This window comes from Corvus moneduloides, chromosome 5 (assembly GCF_009650955.1).
Source record: "Corvus moneduloides isolate bCorMon1 chromosome 5, bCorMon1.pri, whole genome shotgun sequence".
NCBI classification, from domain to species: domain Eukaryota; kingdom Metazoa; phylum Chordata; class Aves; order Passeriformes; family Corvidae; genus Corvus; species Corvus moneduloides.
In genome coordinates, this window is record NC_045480.1 from 55,160,926 (window position 1) to 55,187,644 (window position 26,719).

Sequence of the window (26,719 nt, forward strand, 5' to 3'; positions counted from 1 at the left end):
TACAGGGGTGAAAATTTAATCCATCATCAGTTAATTTAACACAGTGAAAGTCTTCTTTACATATGGATGTCCCCTGACACATTTAATACACCAAAGAGAAGACTGCTGAAAAATAATGATTTGTTTCTCTCCCCATCCACGTAGCAAAATACACAGAAAACACATATCCTGCCTGACAGTGTTAATATCCTGCCAGTGCTCTGCACTGTTTTGACAATGAGATTCCACAAGCCCTGCAAGCCTCATGTCCACAGGGCTCTTTAGACAGATCTGTTCTGCAAGCCTAAGATTTTATGATTTAATTGCGAAACATCTCCTTAGAAGATATAAAGAAACATAACAAATACAACAGTTATCACACTAAATAACAAAAAATTATTTTATCATAGTGCATTAGTATAGCTTTTTCAAAAGTCTAGGAATGATCAAATTTTCCTAAGAATTTGTCACAGATAAGTCATAGGCCATATCCAGGTGAGCCCAGACTGCTCCTTCAATTCACAGTCTCATTAGAGTCAGTTGCTCCCCAAGAGAACCCTTAAGTAACACCAGCTTTGCCTTGCAAGGGTGACTGCTTAGCACATCTTGGCTGTGTGCTTGCTAATGTATGAATGTAAAAATCACAGAATCACTGCTGCTGGGATCTCACTCTATTAACACAACCAGAACAGTGCAGACCCTGCTTGCACAAATATGCTTGGTTATCAGCTTCCTTCTCTGAAGTGTGCCAAACAGGATGCTTCTTTCCTAAATTTACAGTCTAACTATGAGGTATCTGGTCTAAGCTCAATTTTATAAGCCATGTAAAATCTCAGCAAATACACACACTCGGGTGTTTATAAAGTGCAGTAAAAATATGGCAGAGTAGAAACCAGTAAACTGGAATAATTAAGAGAAAATATGACAAGTGAAACAAAGACTTGTTTTCTTATTTTTGCTTTAAAGTGCTTCTATCCAAGAATTAGGCAAGGCCAAAACCTTCATTATGCTCTATGGCATAAAGCAACTTCTCTTTGAGTACTTTTTTACTGCTGTATCTGGGGAGGAACAAAATGAAGTAGCAGGTCCTGGCACAGGGACAGACCTCATCTGGATTTTCCACTTGAGGATCTTCAATACAAAATCTAAAATCGTCCAGTACATAGCCAGTGATTCGATCAGATCCTGACAAAAAAACTGAAGGAATGAAAAAAAGAAAAACAAGAACAAGTTTGCAAATTAAAAACTGAAACAAAATAATGTTAACTGAAAAACATGAAAATAATTAATGTTAATGAAAACCATGAAGGGAAATTAGTGTAAACATACAGTTATTTTCCTAAGCTAAGTATTTTGCTGTGTTGAATTTGCATCTGAATACAGTTTAAAGTCTCTTACCTATTCATAGTAATTACAAGCCCTCGTCTACTTTATATTGTGGACTTTGTGGATGAGAAAGGCCAGGCTAGGTCTGACCTTCTACCTTTAAAAAGGATCACCTAGCTTCTGCAACCGTTTGACAAAGGTAAACTGCTTACATCAACACAGTGTGCTCACGCAAGCTGAGGCCTCTGACCAACAAGACAACCACAAAAGTAAGGGATAAAGTTACTGCAGGCTTCAAGGTGGTCCGATGCACTCAGGCAAACCTCAAGGGATGTGAGGAGGGTCAACTGTCCCTGTGCAACTCTTTGTGTTATTTCTTTGTGATTTTCACTAGAAAATGTGGCAGCAGCAGGGGTGAACATGGGGAAAAGCTACAGTTTGGAACAATACTATAATAGTTTTTATGTACAACCATCTAGAATGTGTGTTGGGGGGGAAAGAAAAGGGCTATGAAAAGTTTAAAATGCCCAATATATTACCAAGAAACATTTTCTTTTTTTCTTCTGGTAGCTTGTGAAACACAGTCCAAAAATTCCTGATGGTTTGATCTGACTTCTTATACTGTCTGTATACCACATTCTGTCAAAAAGACAAAAATAAAACAGGCCAGTTAATCCTCAATATTTCCATTTATATTTAAAGCAACATTTTATCTGATAAATTTTATAATCCTGTTCATAGATATTCAAATCCCCTTAACCTCTGGAATCTGCTTGTTCATTTGTTTTTCAAAGATTCATATGACAATCCTTGAGTTATGGCTTGATACTTATTCTCCTTTATTCTTGTAGCCGATGTAGATTAGAAACAGAACATCAACACAAATCAAAAAAAGAGAAAGCCCTTCGAGCTTCTGCCCATCTGTTCATGACCTGTGCACTCAATGAAAGATCAGGTCAGAAGCAGTTTATGCTTAGCAGATAGAGCAGAAGGACACTGTGCTTGTATACAATACCTTTTCCAGCAGATGCCAGTCAAATGTTGTGTGTCCCTGGAGAAGAACCTGCAGCTCTTCAGGGAAAAACATCTTCCAATTTCTAGCTGGGCAGCCTCTTAAGAACCCTTGCATAAAGTCCTCAAATGGCTTCTGTACCGATTTATTGAATATATAATTCACATACAAATCAACATATTCTTTCCTGCAACAGATACAAAACAAGCATTGGTGCTTTTCTAAAAGGAGGATTATAGAGAACTTTATGCCTTATTCCTTTATTCCATATGACCTGCTGTGCTGTACAGACACATTCTTCACTGAGACCAGTCGCCACTGGCAGTTAGTTATTCACTGAATAAGCTGGGAACATCTTCACAAATAAAAGAGAATGCTAGCCAGAATAGATTCATTTTGGTAACACTCCTTGTATTTCATGTGAACACTCCAATGAAATCCTATCAGACACTTGATTATTATAAAAGATGGAACCTAGCAGACCTAACACTCAATGAATACCCAAGAATTTCCCTGAAATCGAAATAAATATTTGCACAGCTGCTAATCAATAGTTTCACTCTTCTCTCTACTTCATATGGGGATTTGTGTAGTGACATTGTACTTGTACAATCAACTCAATGTAAATGCTGTACTTCAAGCTTAAATAGCCCTTTCATGGATCCCTATGGGTCCTCAGGTCATCTGCATAATTCAGGACACAGAATTTCTCTCTGTCCTCTGTGTTACATTAATATTGACACAAAGCCTTATTGATAGATTGCTCCTTCTCCTTTATGTACAAGATACATGCCATATATGTAACTAAGCAGGAAACATTTTGCTCTATAAAAACCCTTACAGAGGTGTACCTATAGCTGGGTTTCCCAGACAAATCACCTGTATTTCCCTGAAAATACTGTTCACTGTTATTTTTAAAATTTGTTAGGAATTTTCTTGTTAATGCCAGGTATCTGCATATGCTGATACCAGGTTGTCCAAGGATCCCCTTCTAATCCACTGCTTGCCCAAACTGCCAATGTCTGGCACGTGTGCAGCGAGTACAGCAGGAACGGAAAGTGTGCAACCTATTGGACCAAGACCAATGGCACAATACAGAGGTCAATATTTTCTAACAGTATATGGGGACGGGTACAGACATGTTTCATACACTTGTAACAAGACAACAGGATAAGAAATATAAAAATAAAACTGACCTGTTATCCTCAGTGACAGGAATGTTGGCACCATTTTTCTTAAGTTCAACAACCTCCGTGGAATCTTCTCCTTCCATTCCCTATGCAAATAAATTAAAACATTGGCTGCTATGTCTATATATGACAGATATATATGTGCTACTTCTCTCATTCTTCCTGGAGGGTCTGACATAGCACTCCCACTAGTTTGAGTTTACAGACAAGTTGTGTCATTTGCACTGGGACACTGTCTTGCCCAAATACCTATGTGGGATGTCTTACCGTGAAGTCCAAGTCCAAGCTATCACATTCATCATTCAAAATGCTCCGAAGATTCCTGTCAAAAACCAAAAGGGATTAAAGAGAGAAGAAACATGACCATTCAATGCACTTTCAAATTCTGCTGCAAACTATCCTTTGAAAAGCAGCGTTTAAATGCATATATATACACAACACCTACACTCACACAGAACTGTCATATATGGCCCTGAAATTTTGCCATGCTGCTGCCATGAGCTGAGCACAAACGCCTCCAGTAAAAAAGGATTCCAGGCAAGTCCATCCCCATGCCCTGTGTGGACAACTTTACACAAAATTCAGTGACAAGTGGGATTGGGACCACAACCTTGCTTCCAGACATTACCTAGTAAGGAATTAAGTGTGGACCAGAAGGGAGAATTAAGTGTGGACCAGAATTCTGGGACAATTGTTTTGGGGTGCAGCACCTCTCCAAGTACTGCAGACAACCTTGTGTTCCAATTCACTGAGGAACCTCAGTAAATTTAGCACCTCAGGAATTTACCACCTCAACACAGTCACTAGCTCATGGGATGGGGTTCTCATCTTCTTGGTTGTTTATAGCACTTGCATGGAAAGCTGGGCTTCAGAGGCCTTGAAGCATTATGCTGGTGGCAGCAGCACCTCTCCCTGCTATGTCTGCCTGACATCTTCTCTCCCAGTGCATGGAAACTCTGCACAAGAGTTCTCAGAACTGGCACAACTGCAGCATTTTGTAATACTGTACTTGTGCAAGACAATATTGTGGAAAGTGATAATTAGTAAATCAGAGAAAAAACCCCAACATTAATAATTGGGTCCTTAGTTCTTTCAAGTCCCAACTACAGCCCAAAGTGTTTTGAACTATATATTCACAGTGTGGACTTAAGCTTTTGTGGAGCAGAGATCTGACACCTTCTAAGCCATGAGGCTTGGCTTTTTATTTTGGCAATACCAGCCTCTGAGAACAACATCCATGCTCTGGACAAGGACCTCCTTGGAAATCTGTGGCTTCTAGCAGCTTCACAATGGCAAATGTAGATGCCACAGGTGCCCCGAATTCAGCCTCTGGGATCTCCCTGTGCATGGTCAAGGCAAGGGACCCAGCTGAAGCTCGGGCCATGCCTGGCTCATACCGGCCCACAGTTGGCAGCAGCTCCTCAAGGTCCTCCAGAGTGGGGGCCAGGTCCAGTAGCTTTTTGTAGAGAGCCCTGGGGAAGGGGAAGGGCACCATGCGCTGGTTAAACAGGGCCATTCCACAGAGTGTCCCAATCAAGTGGAAGGTGTCCTCATCCTCACAGCTGGAGGCCTGGTTAAGAACAAGCACACCAGAAAGCCATGACTGCCTTTTCCCATGGGTGGGTCCCCCATCCACCCCCACAGGGCTGCCTTACCTGTTTGGGGAACCACACAAGGCTGGAGGCAAAGTGGCAGAAGGTGCCAGTGCCAGGCTGGCAGAGGGTCCTGGCTGCGATGCTGAAGAGCTCCTGGGACACCGCACCATCGTCCATCCCCTTCTCGCCCACAAAATTCACCTGCAAGGTCCGAGACACCCATAGATAGAGACACCAATGTTGCCCACAAAATCAGATTCCTTACCTGGTGTGCAACAAGCCAATAATTACATACCTGGGAGAGAGACACTGATTATTTATTTCAGGGTTGTGCCAACCTGGGTACTCGGTATTCCACAAATCAAGCACATCCCACCAGACTTTTTGAGCCATTATTTATACACAGAAATTCAGAGTTAGCAACTTTCCAAGTCTGCTATGCTTGGTTAGTAATTTCCAAACAAGTTACATAACCCCAGCTAACTAACTTCCTCACACCCTCAGGGGAAAGGTCTTCACCTGGGCAGGGGTCTTTTTGCCCTGTGGGCATGATTTTTAGTTTTATAATGAACACAGTTCAGCTACAGGACCTTGAGTATTTTGCCAAGTTAACAATGTATATACAGACATACATCAACACCTTGATTTACTGCATCCTTAAGGCTTTTTAGTTCCCGGATGTCCTAGGCTAGGGAAAGCTGCCTGCTGCCTGTTCCACTGACTAGGTCTCCTTTCTTCCTGATTAGTCTTGCAAGTGTACAAAGATCTTAACACCGAAACCCATTCTGATTTAAGATGATCCCGATCCATTCTACATCCCGCACCACGCACAAGCCCCCCGAGGCACTGGCGGCGCGGGGCGGGCTGTGGGCGGGCTGTGGGCGGGCTGTGGGCGGCGGAAGCGGCGGCCATGCTGCGCGGCGCGGCCGTGCTGCTGCTGCGGCGGGCGGCGCCGAGTGGCCCCGCGCACGGCCGGCACTGCCACGGGCAGCGGGAGCAGGGCTCGGGCTCGGGCTCGGGCTCGGGCTCGGGCTCGGGCTCGGGCTCGGGCTCGGGCTCGGGCTCAGCGCGGTCGCAGCCACCGGAGCCATCGCTGCTGCGCTTCCTGGTGTGCCCTCTCTCCAAGCGACCGCTGAGGTGAGGACGGGGCGGGGGAGCTGCGCCCGAGCCCTGGGCAAACCCAGGTTAGTCACTGCTCCTCATGTTTTGCTTGGATGTTTCTCCCCCCTCCGACTTGGCTGGCTAGGTACGAAGAAGCTACGAACGAGCTCATTAACGAGGAGCTGGGCATCGCGTACCCCATCATCGACGGCATCCCGAACATGGTTCCGGAGGCTGCCAGGATGACGCACAAGAAGCCCCCGGCCGAGGGCTCGGAGCAGCCCTGAGGAGCCGCCGGGCGCGGCGGGAGCGGGGCCCGATGGCCGGAGCAGGGCTGCTGCCCTCCCTGCCTACGCTGACTGTGCTCGTTCCCCTCCTGTCCCTGGCAGGCCTGTTCTACTCGGCCAGCGTAGACGAAGCCTTCCCCCAGGGCTGCACCAGCACAAACAGCCTGTGTTTCTACAGCCTCCTCCTTCCTGTTACAATACCAGTTTATGTGTTCTTTCACCTGTGGACCTGGATGGGGATTAAGCTTTTTAGGCACAACTAGTGTGATGTCTTTGCTAACCCCTGGGCTTCTCTAAATCAACGTAATTTGTTTAATCTCATCAAGTATTGCACTTCATTTGAGAGAGTTTCCTTCTGGCACTAGTGACTGGCATCATTTTCCCCGTAGTATCTGGAACTGTATGAAGCAGCAGCCCATTGTTAACTACTGCTAATGCAGATGAAGAGTAGGAGTAATAAGAAACACTAATTCCCTCTGTTTTATCCCTTCAAGAGTGTTGTGCATTTGTAGTGGCACTAATTAAAACCTTCATTTTCATGAGGAAGAACTGTACTCTGACTGAATAAACTAAATTAAAATTAAAACATGCAATGATATGAATCTCTCTTGGAGAGCTCTGGGGTTTTTTAACCAGATTTGTGTACTGAAATATGTTTGTCTCACTGTCAGAACAGCAAAAATTAAAATAAATCAGGTTGGTGTTTAATAACAAAACTTGAGATGAGTTAAATTAAGACATTTCTTTCTTGGGTTATACCCATGTCTGTATGTGCAGTACCTGCAGCTCTTTTCTTTCTAGGGCCACAATGAGAGTGCCCCATGCCAAGTTCTCAGAATTGTCTGAAAAACTTCCTAACAGGACACAGCTGTGAAGGGGACAGGTCAATGCTACAATGCAGGTTTCTTTTTTATGTTTTGCTTTTGGGTAGTTGGTATCTGCAACACAAAACATGTCCTCTACCTGCTGAAAAATGCAGAAATGCAGCACCAAGTTGTAAATGCTGCAGACCATACATAGTTTCCCTGGGTGGGATACTAACAGGGCAGTTATATTTCTCAGGCTGCTGCTTGGCAAATAATGCTGTGATGCACAGTGTGAAAGGCAGTGCTCACAAGAGGTGCGCCCAAAGGCTGACTTGAGCTAAGGGCAGCTGTTTGTCAGAGCTTGTACAATTGGTGGAGACTCAAAATCTAGAGGACAGTACAGAGCGTACCCTCACTGCCTCCATAAATAAATGCCTCTCTCAGCTGGCATAGTGAGGAAGCAGGAGGGAAAGGTAGCTTTGGGAGCCATTGTGAATATCCAAAGTATTTGGGAAAGAAATGCTTTGACAGCTCTGGTTGGCAAGAGAGCTCACTTGGAGAGCACCAGAACTGGGTCATAGGGCACCAAGGTCCATAGTTCCTGTGGCACAGGCATGGTGCCAGACTTTGTGTTAGTGACAGGTGGGGCACGTGGTCCCTTAGCTGAACTCTGCTCTGGGCAGGTGTCCTATTCCCACATCAGCCAGCTAATGGCTTTTGCAGGGCAGGGCCAGCATCACGATTCCTGCAGGAAATGCAACTGCCACAACCTTTGGATCAGTGTGGAAGCCACAGAATAAAGGCACATGGAGACAGCAGCACTGTAATCAGATTCCCATCTCTCTGGCCAGCACTATCCTTCCTTTCCCTTCAGACAGCATCTCCATGAAAGAAATGTCATTTTGTGGCTGTGTTGCTTGCTGACCCCTCAGGCTGGTTCCCCAGACACTGGGGTTTTCATGTACAGCAAACTAGTATAGAGTCTCAAAAGTCAGACTAGCAGCAACAGTACTGGACTTAGACAACTGAGCAATTCTATTCCATTACCCCAAAGCAACCTCACAGTAAATAGCACTGCCACTTTCATTTGACTTATGCCAACAAAGCTGCCTGGAATAAGAATGTAAAATACTGCCCTCCAGATTTACACCATCTATGGAACATGTTTTATAATAATTTGGTGAGCAGTTCTTTTGTTGTATGCTCAGAGAATACCGAAACCCTTCTACCAATATTCAGTAACACTGAAAATCAAGGAACACTTCAGCAAGATAGTTAGAGCTAACAAGTAATACAATTTGGTATCTTACCCTTAAAATCTTCCTGAAATCTTGGTTTGAGGCGGATTTTAAATTTTTCCATATGTCTTGCAGAAGGCATTGTCTTCTGACGGCAAAATTCCATGTCTCAGAGATGCATATAACAGGTATCTGAGGATTGAAGTAATAGTCTGTTAGCAGTGTGTTTATCTCTTCTGATTGGTAACAAAATTTGCTGCACTTACAATAGAGACATTGGACAGAGCCCTGCATTCTGTAATATGAATGTGGATCTTGCTTTTCCTGTCAAAGATGCATGGAAACTTGCTCAGATTCCATAGGACTGTCTGAAATGACAAGGAAGAAAGGAAAAGACATGTTGATTTTCCCTTGTGGAACCAGACTTCAGGGACATGTGTGCAGATTGAACTGCCAGTCTGTACCCTGGCAAACTCCTGTGTCTCTGAAATGAGCCCTTGTGTGCATGAGCACTGCACTAACAGAGGCTCACGTTCTAAAAACAGCTTCTACTTGCTCCTGTGAGTGAGAAGCAGAGAGACACTTGCCAACAGTAGTGCATGAACAATAAAACAGAGAGAATGATTTTAACTGCATCTTCCATAATTCAGCTAAACCAAAATGTCCTGGATACCCAGGTTATGGTACATTGTTTTTAAAAACTGCTGGGTTTATTATATGTAATACCAAAAATTTATACTGGTATAAAAATAATCTAATTCAAAGTGTTACACCTCCAGTGTGATAAGGCAGCAACTTCAGGTAATGTCCTAATTGGCTTTTGATTCTATGCTGTTTCTCAAACCTCCTTTCTCACTCTGGTTACTTGGTACAAAATTGGTACCTTAGCAAACAAAAGCTTATGAAGGAATTAGGCAGTTGCCCTACAAATTCCAGCCAAGTTGCCAGAAAACTTACTTTTTTTTGCCAGAGGAAACCCCTACTATGCACATTTCCATTTCATACTGCTTCCTCTGACACTGACTGCATTTGGTAGCTAATTTTCGCTCTGTGTCATCAAGAAATGCCACAGATTATTTTTTATTACCACAGCTTTGTTTTAAGATGTAAGTAAATTGATACGCTCAGTAGGGTTTCTAAATAATAGGTTAAAGACACCTCAAAATATTTCTCTTAATTAAACTTTAATTAATTAATTTTAATTAAAAAGTAAATAAAATCCAGAGTAACGCGAAGTATAGCAACCATCCCTCGTGCTACTATTTCACAGTGAGTGCTAGTTCAAAGCAAACAGATTCTGCTTAAGATTAGCTCCAACTCTCAGAACCAGGGATCATCAAACCAGTTGTAGCTGCTGGAACACTGGGATGGTAAAGGGCTTGCATAATTTAGAGCACTGGAGGAATGGGGAAAATGAAATGTCTTCGAGATGTATTGGGTTAGTCTCTAGAGTTGACTTCCATATATATATTGTCAACTATTTAAATAAAAGAAAAAAAGTGTTTCACACTGCTGGTAAGATTTATACTTACTGTTACATTTAAGCATGAACATAAGTTGATAATCTCTATCACTTTAGGTACATAGAAGTTGCTTTCATGCACTCTGAAACCAGTTCTGGAGTTCACCTGCATTGAAACACGCAATATATCAGCAGCAGAACTAGTGTGCTGTCTGTGTGGCAGGACAGGACTGACAGGGCTTTCTGCAGAAAGGGCTCTGAGACCCTGTGCAGAAGGTAAGGGATAAAAGTGCTACAAGTATCACAGTGCTCCACAGTGAGAAGTCTCAGAAACCCATGTATAAACTAGCAGGAAAGCAAATTTCATTTCCAATTAAGATCCCTTAACAGGACTCCATCAGGAAAAGTATGTTTCCTTTGGAGTGTCTTTCATGTTGCAGAACACTCTGTGGTTCCCTATTCATGTTCCTACTTGTTGTCTGGAAAAGATACTTGCAGGGGGACAGTGAACATGTAAAGCTCCAGGTCATGTAATCAGTTGCAGAGGAGTAGGCCTGCTGCATTTTTGAGTTTATTTACCTGCATAAATACAGATTCAAGAGTCTAAACTTTGAGGCCGAATTCTGCATTCTCAGCCAAAAGGATATTCAACTCTGAACAAAATTTAACAAGTCTCTGTAGGGTATGCCCAGCCACTGCCCTGGAGGGATGTCTGCTGAGATAAGGAGATACAAGTCTCTCTGATTTATGCTGTGCACTTGAGCTCTTGACTTTCCTAAACTCTGAACATTTCTGCAGGAGAAAGTATGGTGGTCCAGAAAAACACAATTATTGCTCCCTTTGTTCTTCTTGTTTGTGTGCAGCTAAAGAGGTTCTATTGCTGTTGTCCCAGAGAATTTGTCAGGTTAGCAGGTTCTTCAATCATCACAGAGCATTACTGTGGCAGCCACAATGTGCCAAGCAGGTAGGTTGTCTTTTAAATGCTCTGAGCAGTTATTGGGGTGAAGGATCTCACCAGGAGAAAGGGGAATGGGCATGTTACATAGAGGACACCACATCCATAGCTCTGTAGGCATCAATGCATGCACTCCTGAAACCACTGAAAGCATTCTTCCCCTGCCAGGGGCTATAACATGCTTTAGCTCTTCATTTCTACAGAGGGTCAGTTTGGCACAACTCGAGCAGGACTCCTTCAAAACTGTGCTGGTGTAGAGCCAAAGAGATTGCTGAAGCAGTGTCAAACCCAGAGAGTTGAACAAGTGAGAAATATTAAAATACTCTAAGCTACATTGATACAGCCTGTCTAATTGGGATCCAAGCACTTTCTCACCTGGTAAAGCCTCTGCAGTATTTGCAGAGGCCCTGTTTCAGCTGGGCCTAGGTTGAAGATGTGGTCTGGCCCCCTGGCTATGAACTCCAGGACAGATTGCTTGGAAACCCTCTGATACAGAATGACCAGCTCCCTGAAAAAGGATGTTCCTAGATTTGACCATAGGCATTCTGTAAAGAAAACAGCTAGTAAGGTCACAGGTAACATACAAATCACTGCAATTTGTGGATGAAGCTGCTTTTTCTCTTTTTATCAAATGAATTTAAAAAACCTTTTAAGCTTGCACTACAAAAATTATAAAAAACCTCAGACAGAACTTTTTTAATTCTTGTGTCTTGCTGCATAGTCCCCATGTTTCTATGTCTATCAAAAGCAATTATTTCAAGCTCTAGAACACATTACATCAGCAGTAATAACACTTGTTCTGCAGCAGAAAATGACCAAGCATTTACATCATTCAGTTTTATCATCATAAAACCCTACCAAGAGTTTGCAGGCCCTCAGGCTGGAGCTTCATGATGGCTTGAGCCATCTCAAGAATCAGAGAGTCTCCATCCTCCCCCTGCAGAAGGAAAGGCAAGATCAAGTAGACCCTGAAATTTTCAAGTGAGATGGGAGAGGAAGACAATGACGGCAGTAAGTTCTTAATCTCCTTTTGCACCTTCAGAGGGGAAAAAAAAAAAAGAGACAAGGGTTAAAATGCAATTCTGTTTTGCCAAAGTAATTAGGTGGCATGAAATTCCTAAGTTTCATGCACAAATCCAAAGCTCCTCAGTATCTGTTTAGTGAGCATCCTTATATCAAATCCTTACCTTCTGGTAGACTGTTTGGTTTTTACTGATCTTCTCATAAAAACGTTTCACTTCTGACATGTCTATGCCTGAGACTTCTTTGGAAGTTTTGAAATGTTTGTCTCTATCACAACACAAAAAAAAAGAACACTAAATAATGTTTTTTCTACTGACTGAATAATGAAGCATTGTAGTATTAGAAAATACTTGGAAAGTTCAGCCCCAGGTTCAGTGGGTATAATTTCACGTGTTCTTACAAGATAGACAACACAGGCCACTGTTTTGTGACCTGATTAATATCCTGTCCTTTCTGTCTTGTGTGGCTGTGAACTACTAATGGTAGGCTCCTGTATTTCACCCTAAGATGACTTCCACTTCAGTGCCAGGAGAAGCTATTATGGATCCTTTGAGAGCTGTAATATTGCCTAAAGAGATTATCATCATCTGCCAAATATCACTAAAGGATAATCTTCTAAAATGTGAACTTCTCTAGCACATTTCAGTAGGACCAGGGCTATAAAAATCTTAGTACTAGCTTGAGCTTTCTGAAATAAAGACTGGCTTCTTGCAAATTCAGATAAAATGAATCTTTTCTACATATGTGGCCTAAAATAACACTTTCTGGTCAGTTTACATGCAGCCAATATATTCTGTTATGTTTAAGTCAGTGCATGCTACCTTTTGTCCAGGAAGCTTCCATTGATACAAGCCTCAGATGAAAAGATCAGTCTGATATTCCTGATAGTAAAAAAAACAAAAAGTCAATCCTTTCAACTTCAGGTTTTTAACTCTGAAAGAACAAAAAACGTGTATGAGTGTGTCTGCACCTGACAGCACACAAAACTTTTCTTAGCACCACTTCATTGTCAGTGTTGCAGAAGACATTGTACTTGAGGAGTTCCTGATCTTTGGCAAGCCACCTCTGCTCTCCTGGGCCTTGTAAGGGAACCTGCTCAAGTGCCCCATGGCAGCCAGTGTTCCATTCTGGTGGTGTTATCATGGAGATCTCTTCTCCTGACAGGTCAGAACATTAGCTGCTTTTGTTTGTTATGCAAAATAAAAGGCAGCATGGGAGGGAAGAGGATCCCCTCCACGGACAGGGTCTTTGTAACATGTGGAGGGAAAATCCATCAGGCTGTCAATGTACTGCTGCACAAAAGCTGGGTTCCCAGAAACTGAAGGGACATTAGACTTACTCACTCCCTGTATTCCTGGTTCTGTTCTTATTGAAGCAGCTGTTTTATCAAGCAATTTGCTGTCAGGCCCTTCCTATTGAGATCTGGAAAGAACCCTCTCTCTCACCCTTTCAACAATCACTTTTCACATAATCCAAACTGTGCTAAAATTGGTCAGGGAAACATACTGTACCAAATTAGCCAAACTTTTGAAATGCTCAAAATCAGCAGCTGGGGTCAGAGTTTCCCAAAGAAAATAACCTCCCGTATAAAACATGAGAAAGACTCTAAGTGTAAGGCATCCCACAGTGGTATAAACATACTGCTTTTGAAAATGGGTAATTAAAGAAGGGACCACTAATTTTTAAATGCTGGCTCAGCATTCCGGTTTGGGTACTCTGGATCAGGCTTTTTGCACAAGGCCTTGTTCTTCAGGCAGGGTCTTTCACTGGTTTAACTTGTCAGCTCCTCATCAACTTTACAGCCATTCTGGGCAAGAAGAGGACAGGCTTCTGAAGCCATGCAGTACATCTGCTTTGCTCCTGTTGCTTATCAACATCTCTTTTTTCTATGCAAAAACTAGGTGAGAAGTGCTGGTACAAGATTGTGCCTTGGCTAAATTCTTGAACAACAGTTCCTACTCCTCCAAAATAGCCTCCAAAGAAGAATAATTTTTAGAGAAAATCATGTATCAGGAAAAAAACAAAACCAAACCCAAATAGCAAGTTTCAGATTTACTTTTTTATACTCTTCCAAGGTTTAGATTTAGAAATCCATGCATCCACTTCTTTATCCTCCAGAGTGGCAATTCCATTCAAATATGAATTCTGTGTGAAATGCATAAAAATATTGACAAAATTAAAATTGTAGCAGGTGGGATTATTTTTTTTCAATCCAATCATTATAAGAAGATTTCGGCCTAAGTATGAACAAATTAATGGTCATCCAGCATGATCCAGATGCATTAACCACAGAACATATATAATTGCAATACAAGTTAGTTTGTAGGTAAGCACAGAAAAAACTGCAACAGACAGATAGAAAATTGGAGTGCTACAAGCACAATGGAAAATCCAAATGTTTCCAGCAGTAATGTGGACAGTGGCAAAATCAGAAGCTATGATCAAATGTGCACATACCTTGTTCTCCACCCTGCAACGGGCAAAACTTTGGTTTACTCCTGCAATAATTTTAATCCCCTTTTTTGATGCACCCTTTTCTGTAAAAAAACAAAAAGATTGTCATTTGAAGACACTCATTATCTTCAGAGAGTTAAGTGCACAGAACTGGAACAGCAAAAAAACCCTTCAGATAGTAGTTATTAGGGTTAAATGGAATAATTCCTGGTAGAATTTGTTGGGGTGGCCAAGCAAGCATGAGACATAATATTTGCCTTTCAGTGTAAACACAAAGTCAAGAAAGCAAACATCTCCATGGAAGAAACAAATATAGATTGTATACATCTGCAGTGGTCATTACTCTGGCAGGATTTTCCAGTATTCACTGGTGAATTGATGGGAAGTGGTATCAACTGATTGGGCTTGCTCTCATCTTCCAGTTGTCCTTCATCACCAGACCCAAAGAAGTAGAATTTGTCCAAGGAAGGGACATAGACCAGAGTGTGTTGTCTGTTCAGGAAAAAAAAAAAAGTCATAATAAGTGAAAACCACTGGGCAAGACAGAATAAAATTTACAGATACATTTTCAGAGTGTAGACCTGAAGCTTGTCTTTGAAAGTCCTGACAGTCCAGATAAAGAATCCCTTTAACCAACGTGTTAGAACTCTTCATTGCATAAACATTCAGCAATAAAGACACATCTGGACTCAGATTTCCTATACTATCCTCTAATGTTTGTGATTTGGTTCCACATACAAAAATAGTGGAACCTTGCTTCCTTCACACCCTTCTGGTTTTAAAAGTGCACCTTCTGAGCTGCTGAGCCCAATACCAAGCCCAGGTGAGTTGTCAGGAGACTTTTTCTGGCCCAGTTCCAGAAAGGCAAAGTGAAACTGGGTAATTATTACTGCTCTTCAATTCTTACTAAGAACCCACCAGTTTGTCAATCTGGATGGGAATTCATTGACTTTCCCGATGCAGGCTTTTGATGGTCCTTTGCCCTTTGGAACCCAGTATATCCTTTGTTTATTAAAAGAGAAAAAGACCATGGGCTTGTGGTGGTTTTTGCAGCTCTCTTCCTCTGCTCACAAGGGACTGAGGGTTCTGCTCTCACTGGGGCTCTGGCAGTAGGGTGGCTTATACTTGAAAACTTTGAAAAAATTAAAATTGTAGCGGATGGGATTCTTTTTTTTCAAGCCAATCATTACAGGAAGATTTCAACCTAAGTGTGAACAAATTGATGTTCATCCAGCATGATCCAGATGCATTAACCACAGAACAGACATAATTGCAAGTTAGTTTGTAGGTAAGCACAGAAAGATGGATACTCTGACAGTGCTGACCTATTGGGATACAGGGATTTGAACACCTTGGTGGCTCCCTTCCCTACTGTTCTTCAGTGATTCCCCTAAGGCATTGACCCTAGAAGACATGTCATTGGCACTTCCCACCTGCCACAGGCAATCTGTGAAACCCTTGCTCCCCACAGCTCAGCCACCACACGAGGCAGGAGTTCATTCCGAGTGGAGTTGTGACCCAGCTGGCCAGACCCTCCTGCTCCAAAGGTGCACACCAGCCCCTCCTTGAAATGAAGAAGCAAACAGGATCACTGCATTATTAGCGACATTCAAATGGTCACAACCAAGAGTGAGAGCCAGCAAGACACACCATGTTATATGGGACTTGATTCAAAACATCCCTGATTGAAACATGCATCAAGCTGGATCATACACTATAAAATCCAAATAATTTAGCTCCTGAGAAAAGCAGTTTAAGTCCTGAGAATAACTCCCTGTTGCTTAAGAATTTTACTTGTGTGAGTAAACCCTAGTGAATTACATGTTGTTCACATCTTCTGAAGTCCCCAATATACCATAACAAAATATTTTCAAAAAGTACTGGGAGTTGAACTCTGCCTCGGGATTTCCTTTCACCATATCCCTGCAAAAGGTTGCATGCAGGTGACAGGAATATGAGAAAAGACCAGTTTTCCCAATAGCTTAAATAACATCCCTTGGAGATAGCCTTCAGGCTCAGGTGGAAGCAGGCATTACCATCCCAATTTCTCCATGCTGACTTAGCAGTGTATCTTTTCTCAAAAGGTGAGGTCTCAGATGCTGACTTTCCATTTCAGACTCACCTTAGAGAGAACTGCAGTATGATCTGCTCCACATGAGATAAATACAGTCTTCCAGTGCTCTAAAGCTCCAACATATGATGGGCAGTCCCTGTCTGGAAAGAAGATAATACTGCTAAATTGAAAGAGTACTGGGGGGTCTCATGTACAGAAAAATTTAGAAAACAGGAGGATTAAGTGCTTTTCTGTCTTCTCTTAACAGCAATTCATATAGTTACAGCTTGGGTTTGGGTTGTTTTCCCTCCAGTATAACATGCTCTTTCTCATAATGTTCTGTCTTTTTCATATTACTTTATTTTTTTTTTTTACTTTGGTTTGAAACAAAATGCAATACTTTCACATCTGCTTGCCAAATGGTACTTTGCTACAAAATATCTGATTCTCAAAGGTGTGGACTTGTTCAGATTAGATTCTGCTGTCATCAGGTTTTGTCTGGCTAGGGCAGCTCTTCTCTAGCCTTCTAGGTTTGAAGACAAGAGGTTATTTTAATTATCCTCTCACCTTGTGTTTAGAGAGAATTAAAGAAGATACAAAAGTATAAAATTAATTTCTTTCATACAAGACTTCCTGGAGAGAGGATAGGAGTGGAAATAGAACTGTAAGACCTCAGAGGTTTTAAGTGCTCCCACTATCCAATTAGCCGCATAAAATGATGGCAAGTTCTCTGTAGAAATACAGCCCCTAAAACCATTGTACCTCTATGCCTTTCCTAGTCAGGAAACAAAGAACATACCCTGATGTATTTTATTCAAAAGACTTTACTGTCCACTGCTACTCCACAGGAGCTTGACAGTACTGAAGCTCGATTTGGTGAGCTCACTGAGCTCACCAGGAAAACACCCTCCTGGTGCTCTTCTTCCTTACCTTTCGTGTCTCCAAGTCCCAGCTGTCCAAAACTGTTCTTTCCCCAGGAGTACACAGCTCCAGAGAGTGACACAGTGATGCTGTGAGCTCCTCCAGCAGCAATTTGAGCAAGTGGGATGCCCTTTAGTCTTTCCACCAGCTGTGGTTTGGGAGTAAGCGTGGTTTGGCTCCGCACTCCAAGCTGTCCATGGGTGTTCTGACCCCAGGTGAAGAGCTCACCCCCTTCACACACAGAACAAAAGAAAACAGTTCAGCCTCACTGCTTCCCTTTGAGTATTTGCACTTTGAGAGTAGGAGCAAAACTCAGTGCTGTTTTCAGGGACCTAGCTCCAAGGCAAGACCATGTGTGGCCAAATTTCTGTTTGCTTCTGACCTCCTTGGGACTGTCCCTTGCTGTCCATGTGACTCAGCACAACACAAAAAAAGGCCACGTGTTTCCACCTCTAAAGTCATACTTACAAGAAGTTCCCAACCAGAAAGGTGTTGTAACTTAAGAATGAGCAGGTCTGGTGACCGCAGAGTGGGGCAGCCACATCTGCTCTCCAAAACACACCTTTGTGGAGGGGCAGTGCTCAGGAACTGGAGAGAGACAGAGAGATGCAGGTCCCTGGGTGCTGGGAGGAAGGAGCAGCACTGATAGCCAGTGCACTTTGTGTCTCCACTGCTCATTACTCTATAATGGAGTCACCAACTCATGCAAGTAGTACAAACACTGCCTTCTCAGAGCAAGCGTGACTGCTGTTTGGAGGAAAAGTGTTCTTGAAAGAGGCTACCTCTGGATAGTGCCATGGCATGCTGGTCCCCACATGCTATTTGAACAATATTTCGGTTTCCCAGTTCTTGCACCAGCCTACAAAAATAAGGAAAAAAATCAAAATAAATAGATGCTGTGCTATGAGACAAAGTAAAGGACAAAGAACCTCTGCTTACCAAGCCCTATCACTTTTAGCAGGAAATACGTGGAGAAATATAGGTCGCCTGTAAGCTGATTCACCCTTTTCTAATGCCGGCCTGCTGTAGCAGGGCTAACTGATTTGATTGTAGTTTGCTCCACAAGAAGCTGGAAAAGAACCAGGCTCAGCCTGATTCTGTTATCTGGCCCCTGGCAAGATAACAGAAAGTCACACAGCAAACTGCTGGGCCATTTGTAGATGATGGTTACCCTCACAGCTTAATCAGAAGGTGGTAAGGTTCAGATATGCTTGTGTCTTTCACCTGCAGTTTTCCCAAGCCATGTGTGGTTTGCAAGTCATCTGCCTTGCTCGGGTAGGTTCTACTGATCCTTACTAAGTTTCAGAGAAACCTGTCTCATGTGCATCCCAAGCAGCTCAGATCTTGGTATCTTCCTCAAAATCCGTGCACTTCTAGCTGGGTTAAAAAAGAAGATAAAGTTTTGGGTACTAAGACTGTATGTGTTCCAGTTCCCTCTCTACAACAGGAGCATGCCTCAAACTCCTGGATGTTACCTTGAGGAAAGCAGGCTGCATTTTCTTACTATTGCCATCCATACCTTCATCCTGTGAAAGCTTCTTACCTTGTCTTGGGGCAGTCTGCTGAAGCTTTAGCCCAGTGTTCAGAAAGCTTCCCGTTAGGGGAGAGAATGAGCCTGTGTGTGGCATCATGGTTTGAGCACTGCACCTCATTCCTCTGCGACTGTGTGCACTCTGCAGGACACGCACAGACAGACACGACGGTCATGCTATGGCAGCAGGCACCTTAACCACCTCGGCCCCCTCCCCAAGATCTCTGTGTGCTACTGCTTTCACCAAGAGCTTCTGCTTCTCAGGAAAAAGTGAGACAATTGTATGTGACTTATTTTCTCAGGCCTCTTAGGGTTTCAGTGTCCTGCCTACCCACTGGTTTGTTTCATGCTGGATGACTCTACTCTAAAAGACCTTGCTCCATCTCTTAGGCTGCTGTGCCACCAGCTCCCAAGACAACCAGTGAAACTGCAGCAGAAGCACAAGTCTGTAGCTTCTGCACATCTGTGGAGAGTGTCTGACAGAGACAAAGCACTTTCCTGAGGTATCTGGCCACCCCAGACTTGTCACAGCCTTGGGGATAGGATGCCTTCAAGTCAAGCATCTTACAGGATGCTGGAGGAGCAATAAGGGAAAATTCACACATTGCCTCTTCACAGCAGAAGGAAGTACCTCCTTGTCTACAGCTGAGGGGCTGCAGATACTCTCCCGACCTAGAGGCACCAGGTGACTCGGTTACTCGCATGTAGCTCTGCTCCACCACAAGTGTCTGAGACCCAGCATGCCCAAGAGTGAAAGGTGGTCATCAGCAAACCTAACACCTCTGGAGACTCGCTGCCCACACATCAGACATGGAACTAGGGAGGAAAATCCCTGGCTATTCCCCGGCATGGTCTTTCTCCTTCCAGTCCCCCCGCTCCGAGTGCAGTGCACTGGGACACGCTTAAACCCCTCATGCAGAAGCTCCCCGTTCCCGAGGGACCGCACAGCAGATTACTGCAACTTCAGCGGTTCCACCTCCACGGACCCGTCCTCGCCCACGCGCGGACCCATCCTCGGGGAGTCCTCCCGGCCGCGCCGCTCCCGCCGGTCCGTACCTCCCGTGCCGCTCCCCCGGCTCCGCTGCTGCCGTCCCTTCGCCATCCCTCACCCGCCGACAGCTCGGGAGTGCCCGGGCAGCACCGGGAACGCCTCGCCGGGGAAATGGAAACCGAAACTCATCAGGGGCCGCGGCAGCGGGAGGAGCGGGAGGGATTCCGGGTACCTGGGAGCCCGGAGCTGGGAACTCTGACTCCTGCGGTGAAAAGGCTTGAGCTACTGGGGCTCCGGTGGGTTCCCGGCTCTTCTCAGCCTGCGGAGCTGCTGCTGTCCGGGTGGGAGGAGAGGGCAAGGCAGAAGGCGGGTGGAGGGATGCCGGGGTCTTCCATGTGGAGAATGCGCCCTTTGACTTTATTATTCACTTCGGAGAGTGACCCGCCCGTGTCCATCCTGTGATGCGCCCTTTGACTTTATTATTCACTTCGGAGAGTGACCCGCCCGTGCCCATCCTGTGGAAAGTCGAGAGACCGACTCTGCTGCTCAGCTGTATCCCAACTAAGCCCACGGAAACCCTGAGGGGCTGCTTGGCTGGGGGAAGTCAAACTGCAAGTGCAACGCTCGGTTTGGAAATACATCAACATCTAAAAGACATCTGCTTCCATTCTCACATAGTCTCTGCTAAATCTCCCTCGCCTTCAAAGACGCTGCGAGCTTCCTCCCTCCCAGAAAGACCACCCTGCCTGCCCCACCTCCCACACTGTCTCACTGGAGTGATGCATGCAGGACAATCTTGGTGATGAAATAAGGGATACCCGTGTGAATGATGAAACAGATCAAAACACAAAAGATCACTTTTGTTGTATTCCTAATAGCTGCCACTGATGAATTAAATTCAATCTGTTTATGAGAATTTTGTGCTGCTGAATACTAAGCAGAGATTTTGGGGGGGCACTCCACAAAAGTCTCAAGAAGCACAACACAAATCTAGAGATTTATACTGGTGTTCACTGAAATGCAGTGGAAAATTTATTACTAAGACAGCAGGAGCATCTAATGTATTTAAATGGAGCAGCCTGTGGTGCACAAAAAGGCACCCGGGGGTCCCTGAGGTGAAGAAAAAAGGGTGTGGAGGACCCATGGAAGCAAAACAAGGTGAGCCTGGGGCATACAGTAATTGGCTTCTGCCCAGGGAGGAGCCACCCAGCCTTATCTCTCTCAGCCACTTCCCTACAAGCACTTTGCGGATCATATCTCCTTCCACAGTGTGTAGGAAAGTCTCGAAATCAAGATACCGAGCTAGAGCAGTGATGCCAAAGCATGAGCTGGGAAGGGACACTAGAGGTCCTTCTGCACCAAAGCATGAACTAAGGTCCCCTCCCTGTGAGGAAAACTGCTCCAAGCACAGGCAAGGGCACTGCCTCTCACCTGGCATGGAAAGGAAAAAATTCGAGGGGAAGAAAGGAAAGGAAATGTGTTGATGTCCTCTCTTCAGAGCTACATTCTTCCTCCTGCTAAGTGGACTGCTGACAGTGATTTCATGTCAGAAAGGTTTGCTCTGGTAAACTGCTGCAAGTTAATTAAACACCCTGGGGAATCTACAGCCCCTCTCAGCTGGCCTGAGTCACAGCTCCAGCTGCTCTCTCCATGGGATAGGACACGGTGACCTGGGGGCTACCCAGCAGGGCTCAGCTGCTGGCAACCCACATCAGACAGTGCCACATCCCTCAGTATCACAGCAAGGGACACCAACTACCTCTGTCCTTCTCCTCCCCAGAGTGCCAAAGCAGCACCCACTGCGCAGGCTCTGGCAGAACCAAGGCTGAGCATCCTCTCGGCCTGGACTGCCTTGCAGGAGAGAGCAGTTCCCACAGGCACAGGCAGGCATGAGGGCAGGGAATCAGTGCAAGGGCACAGAGAGCACTCTGTGCTGCCCTGCTGCCCTTGCCCCAGGGGTTTATCAGCACCACGTTTTTTTGGGTTTGGCACTTTCAGGGCACAGTTTTGACAGACTCCAGCAGCATTGCCCAGTGCTGCCTGAGGAATATTCCCAATTTCTGCTGGTGGCAACAGCCCCCCACTCTAGAGGACCCTTCAAGAGCCATTCCACTGCAGGAGCCACAAGCTAAGGTAAAAGAAGGCAGCAGGAAACAATGTTGTCCCAAGTATGGACAGAAGGAACCAGAAAGCTCTCCTCTTCTTCCTTGCCTCCACTGTAGCAGGAACCTGATGGGTTCACCTGCACCTCTGCAGCCCCCCACAGCCAATGGCTGTGAGCTGAGCATGGGTGGCTGGCAAAAATCATAGAATCATCTAGGTTGGAAGAGACCTTTAAGATCACCAAATTCAACCATCCACCCAGCACTACTACTGTAACCCCTAAACCACTAAATCATCACCCAGCGCAAGATCCAGATGCCTTTTAAACACCTCCAAGGGACGGTGACTCCACTACCCCCCAGGGCAACCTATTCCAACGACTGACCACCCTAACAGTGGAAAAAAATTTCAAATATCTAATCTGGATCTCCTGTGCCTCAGCTTAAAGCCTCTTCTTCTCACCCTCTCACTGCAGGCACGGCAGAAGAGACCAGCGCCCACCTCATTACAGCCTCCTTTCAGGGAGTTCTAGAGAGCAATGAGGTACCCCCTGAACCTTCTCCATCAGCCCCTCCTCATAAGATATGTTCTAGATAGACATTTCATTAGCCTTGTTGCCCTTCTCTGGACATGCTCCAGCACCTCAATGTCCTTCTTGTAGTCAGGGGCCCAGAACCGAGCACAGCACTCGAGGTGCCGAGTACAGGGGGACAATCTCTGCCCTGATCCTGATGGCCAACACTTACTGACCCAGGCCAGGATGCCATTGGCCTTCTTGGCCCCCTGGGCACAGCTGTGTTCAGCCGGCTGTCAACCCGCTCCCATAGGTCCCTTTCTGCTGGAAGAAGGAGAGGGGACAGAGGCGATGCCAGAGCTGAGTGCGGGACAAGCGGGAGGGACCGCGTACGGAGGGTCCGGCCGGCGGTGCGGAGGGTCCGGCGGCCGCGGGATGGCGGCGGTGCCCCGCTGCCGTGACCGTGACCGTGACCGTGGCTGTGACCGGGCCGGGGCGGCGCCGCCGGGGAGGGGTTTCCCCGCCGCGGCTTAAGCGGCTGCCGGGGCGGGCGGCGCCGTGCCGCCATGCCGCCCTCCGCGATGCCGCTGCTGCTTCTGCCGCTTCTGCCGCTGCTGCTGGAGGCGCTGGCGGTGCCCGGCCCCGCCACAGCGGCGGCGGGGGGCTGCGGGCCCTGCGATCCGGCGCGGTGCCCGGCGCTGCCGGCGCGGGGCTGCCCGCTGGGCCGGGTGCGGGACGCCTGCGGCTGCTGCTGGCAGTGCGGGCGCGGCGAGGGCGAGGCGTGCGGCGGCGGCGGCGCTGCGGGGGGACGCTGCGCCCCGGGCCTCGAGTGCGTGAAGAGCCGCCAGCGCCGCAAGGCCAAGGGCGGCCCGGCGCTCCCCGCCGCCGGCCCGCCCGGCGTGTGCCTCTGCAAGAGCCGCTACCCGGTGTGCGGCAGCGACGGGCTCACCTACGGCAGCGGCTGCCAGCTCCGCGCCGCCAGCCTGCGCGCACAGAGCCGCGGCGAGCCCGCCATCAGCCAGCGCAGCAAGGGAGCCTGCGAGCAAGGTGCGGGGCAGGGAGCGGGGCGGGCGGGCTGCGGGACGGGGGATGTCCGCTCTGCTGCCCGGCTTCACGGGCGAAACGCTGCCCCTCCCGAGTGCTCCTCCTGCCGTTCTATCCCATCGGGGTGCTTCTTTGTAAAATGGACATGATTTCAAACCCACCTTAAATGGACTGGAGAGTCCCAGTCGTATGGCGCTGCCTAAACTTGGAGTAACACTTCGGACCAGCCTCAGAAACGCAGAGGAACTTGAGCACTCACTGTTGGCTTCCAGCGGTTCAGTAACTGCACGCCTCCACTTTTCATACTTTGCCTGAAGCTTGCAATTTGAGCTGCTGTGAGATGGGACAAAAGGGGTGAGCTATCCAGGGGAGTGTTCTGCCCAGGAAGGTTGCAAGCAGAGAGGAAAGGAAATGACTGAATGGATGTGAAAGCAACAGAAATTCAGAGCCAACATTCACTGGGTTGCTTTGGCTTGAATTGAAAACGAGCAGTGGCTTTCCTGTGAGCTGCACGTAGTGGTTTGCACTTCCAGCATTTCCAACCAGGAGCTTGATTCATCCCAAGCTTTTTCTTAGGGATGGTGCTCAAGGAAGAAATTGTTCTGCTGTGGAGCCTCTACAAGAAATTCTGGCCTCTGGGAGTGATTTTTGCTGGGAGGGAGGGATAGGACATAGCCTGCAAACCATATACTAAACATCTCAAGGACAAGATTGCAGCGCCAGTGCTGTTTTGGTGGAGGAGTGTTCTCATAAACACAGTATGTGCAGGTCACAACCTCCACCTCCTCCTTCTCTCGCTTCTCATAACTGAGGCCAAGTATGTTTGCAAAAAAATGTTTCTGAAACTCCCAAGGCAGGCATGAAAGACTGGGTGAGGATTGGGTTATGCACTTTGATGTTGCCCATTAAATGCCCTGTGTGGCTTTTCACAAACCTTATCCAAAGCATTGGGTTTACATATTAGCCAGAAACAGGGTGGTACAGTATTAACTCTTGGAGGGGATGAATTTCAGCCTTCAAGGTAATGTGGAATGAGATGAGAATGGCCTCAGTCTGTGCCTCTGTCTAGTATTTGGAAGGAGCCTTTCCTATCTGGTCTCAGTAGCTCTAAAATGTGTGCTGCTTCTTGGCTCTGCCAGCCCAGACAAGTGAGCAGATGGGTTTGAAAGATGTCATGCTTCATGTGTGTACTTGAGGAGAAGGCTGTGTTCTCACTTGTCTTGCCCAAAGTCATTTGGGAGTTTGTTGCAAAACAGGTACTGATACTTGTAAGATACTGTCCCAGCTCAGACTGGCTGCACTTCTGGTGTCTGTCCCAGACTGGATGCTGGGGGGCTTTGATTTAGGCTGTGGAGATAGAGTTTGATGAGGTCAATGCAAACATGAGCCACTGGGCGGGGCATGTGGAAGGCCACTGACCTGCCAGCCCCCAACAGGTCCCCCAAGACTTTTTCTGTCCTCTGATCATTACAGCAGCAGCTTCTCTGAAGCAGGGTCTCAATGTGGGACAGCCATTCCATGCACAAACTGCATCCCTTCCTTGGAGAAGGTCTCTTCAAGTGTGCAGATCTGCAACAAGACACCTTTACGGGCTGTTACCTGTTTAAGAACTTCACTGGAAGATGTGGTGCAGAGCCACTGGCAAAATGTCCTATGTCGTTCTGGGGTGCTGGTCTTCTTTTGGCTCCTGCTGCTGGGAGAGCTCTGACCCGGCATCTCAGGGAAGGGAGCAGGATGGATGTGGGCTGCTCAGCAGTGGTATCACAACTGACCTTTCAGAGATTTCCCTCGGCTGCATGAACCTTCATTGTGCTGTGGACCTTCTGGCAATATGCACTGCTCCGTGGCTTGCAGCAGAGGTAGGGATTCATCCCACAACCGTGTTAAACATCTGGAAGTATTTCTGTATCCCTTAGGGCCTCCTGGCAGTTAGGAGTATTGGGTGGGAAGGGCCGGGAGCTGTAATCTCCACATGGATTTTGAAACACTAACAGGAGAGAACATCCATCCTATCAGCCTCACAGGACAGAGTGTTTTCCAGTATCTTTCCAGATAGGAGACCACATTTTTCTAGGTTTCTAGAAGGACCTGAATACTGTGGTAGTCAAATAGTGGAAGTTCTGGCTTTTGCCATTTCCCACCACAAACAGATGCAGGCACTATCTAGGGTGGGATCCAGCACAGGGAGACCACAAACAGGCAGGACTGGCCATTTGTGTGATAGTTTTTGCACAGAAGGAAGTCCTTGGGTGACAGGGCACTTGGGCTTCCTGTTTGTGGCAGATGGGCTCTGAGGTGTCTGCATGCCCTTACTGGATTGTAAGGACCACCTTCTTTCAGTCCAAGAGTGAGCAGCCTTTCAAGAGAGTATCTGAGAAGAGAGCCGGAAGCATATGGTTCCAGCAGTGGGTCCTAACTGTGTTTGATTGCTCTTGGGATTTTTTTTTGTTGTTTTTTTTGTTCAAGTGAAGCTGGAGAGGGAAGGCTTGTTTTGCACATCCTGTTGGATCTTTCTTTGATACTAAATAGCAAAAGGAATGAGCACATTCTCAGCCCTGCAGAATTTGCCTTGACCTTGTCCTTGATTGTTTCCCAGACCTCTCAGATGTGATGTCTGTGATTTGTACAGAAATGATGAAGCCATGCAGAAAAAGGTATTTCTGCTGCAGCCAAAACTTCCTGCTGGAGGGCAAAGGAAGACACAGTTGAGAAGAGTTTGAAAGGACGGAAATAACCCTTGCTCTACCTGCATTGGCAGATGGAGGGATCCAGCTGGTCTTTTCTGGAGTGAGTTTTATGTGGGCAGAACTGTTGGGGATGTCTGGAAAAAGGCATCCTGCGTGATTGCCAACTCCTTGAAGCTGGCTGGCTGCTCTTGGTGGTGTGCCAGCAGAAAAAGCTGCCTGTCTTTTTGCTCTGGGGGAGCAGGCAGTGATGCCATGCTGCACCCTGTTGGCTGGGCTCCTGCTTTGCCCTCACGCTTGCACTCACAGCTGGCCACGGGTTTGCCCTGCTCTCTCTCAGGGCACCACTTCCTGCATCCCGTCTCTACCTGTGTGTCCCAGCAGCCTCTTTGTAGCTAATCACAGTGCTGAGGATGCAGAAGGCAGATGCTGTGAAGTTTTCCATCTGCT

General features: G+C 46.1%; 3 protein-coding genes across 6 annotated transcripts in view; 2 read left to right on the forward strand and 1 right to left on the reverse strand.

The window, feature by feature from the left end:
• LOC116444373 (probable E3 ubiquitin-protein ligase HERC3) lies at positions 1-24,129 on the reverse strand. Of its 3 annotated transcripts, XM_032109730.1 has the most exons (24): positions 23,747-24,129; positions 19,990-20,439; positions 18,946-19,075; positions 18,185-18,261; positions 17,412-17,633; positions 16,551-16,642; positions 15,862-15,992; positions 14,772-14,920; positions 14,432-14,511; positions 14,031-14,119; positions 12,796-12,855; positions 12,139-12,241; positions 11,810-11,987; positions 11,327-11,496; positions 10,067-10,162; positions 8,801-8,902; positions 8,607-8,726; positions 5,163-5,303; positions 4,905-5,077; positions 3,775-3,829; positions 3,514-3,593; positions 2,321-2,504; positions 1,845-1,944; positions 1-1,176 (listed from the first exon to the last, which is right to left on the reverse strand). In XM_032109730.1, exons 2-24 carry the CDS (start codon positions 20,033-20,035, stop codon positions 962-964), a joined length of 2,793 nt encoding a protein of 930 aa, XP_031965621.1. In that variant the 5' UTR covers positions 20,036-20,439; positions 23,747-24,129; the 3' UTR covers positions 1-961. The 3 variants fall into 3 exon arrangements, with proteins under 3 accessions (XP_031965621.1, XP_031965622.1, XP_031965623.1); XM_032109731.1 differs by lacking the exon at positions 19,990-20,439 and having other exon boundaries at positions 23,747-24,128; XM_032109732.1 differs by lacking the exons at positions 18,946-19,075; positions 19,990-20,439 and having other exon boundaries at positions 23,747-24,128.
• Positions 6,412-7,209, forward strand: PIGY (phosphatidylinositol glycan anchor biosynthesis class Y). Its single transcript, XM_032109737.1, has one exon. It carries the CDS (start codon positions 6,523-6,525, stop codon positions 6,751-6,753), a length of 231 nt encoding a protein of 76 aa, XP_031965628.1. The 5' UTR covers positions 6,412-6,522; the 3' UTR covers positions 6,754-7,209.
• IGFBP7 (insulin like growth factor binding protein 7) overlaps positions 23,093-26,719 on the forward strand; it is a 15,554-nt gene continuing 11,927 nt past the window's right edge. For both annotated transcript variants that reach the window (XM_032109736.1, XM_032109735.1), the window contains exon 1: positions 23,093-23,588. In XM_032109736.1, coding sequence (XP_031965627.1) covers positions 23,108-23,588 — 481 coding nt within the window. In that variant the 5' untranslated portion in view covers positions 23,093-23,107. The remainder of the gene's footprint in view (positions 23,589-26,719) is intronic.

Excerpts from the sequence above, each read along its gene's own strand:
- LOC116444373 (XM_032109730.1), bottom strand. The coding sequence starts at position 20,035 with ATGGCGAAGGGACGGCAGCAGCGGAGCCGGGGGAGCGGCACGGGAG. Across the intron at positions 18,262-18,945 it reads GCAGACTGCCCCAAGACAAG|GCTGGTGCAAGAACTGGGAA; the intron begins GTAAGAAGCTTT and ends TTATTTTTGTAG. Across the intron at positions 12,242-12,795 it reads GGAAGCTTCCTGGACAAAAG|AGACAAACATTTCAAAACTT; the intron begins GTAGCATGCACT and ends GTGTTGTGATAG.
- PIGY (XM_032109737.1), top strand. The coding sequence starts at position 6,523 with ATGGCCGGAGCAGGGCTGCTGCCCTCCCTGCCTACGCTGACTGTGCTC.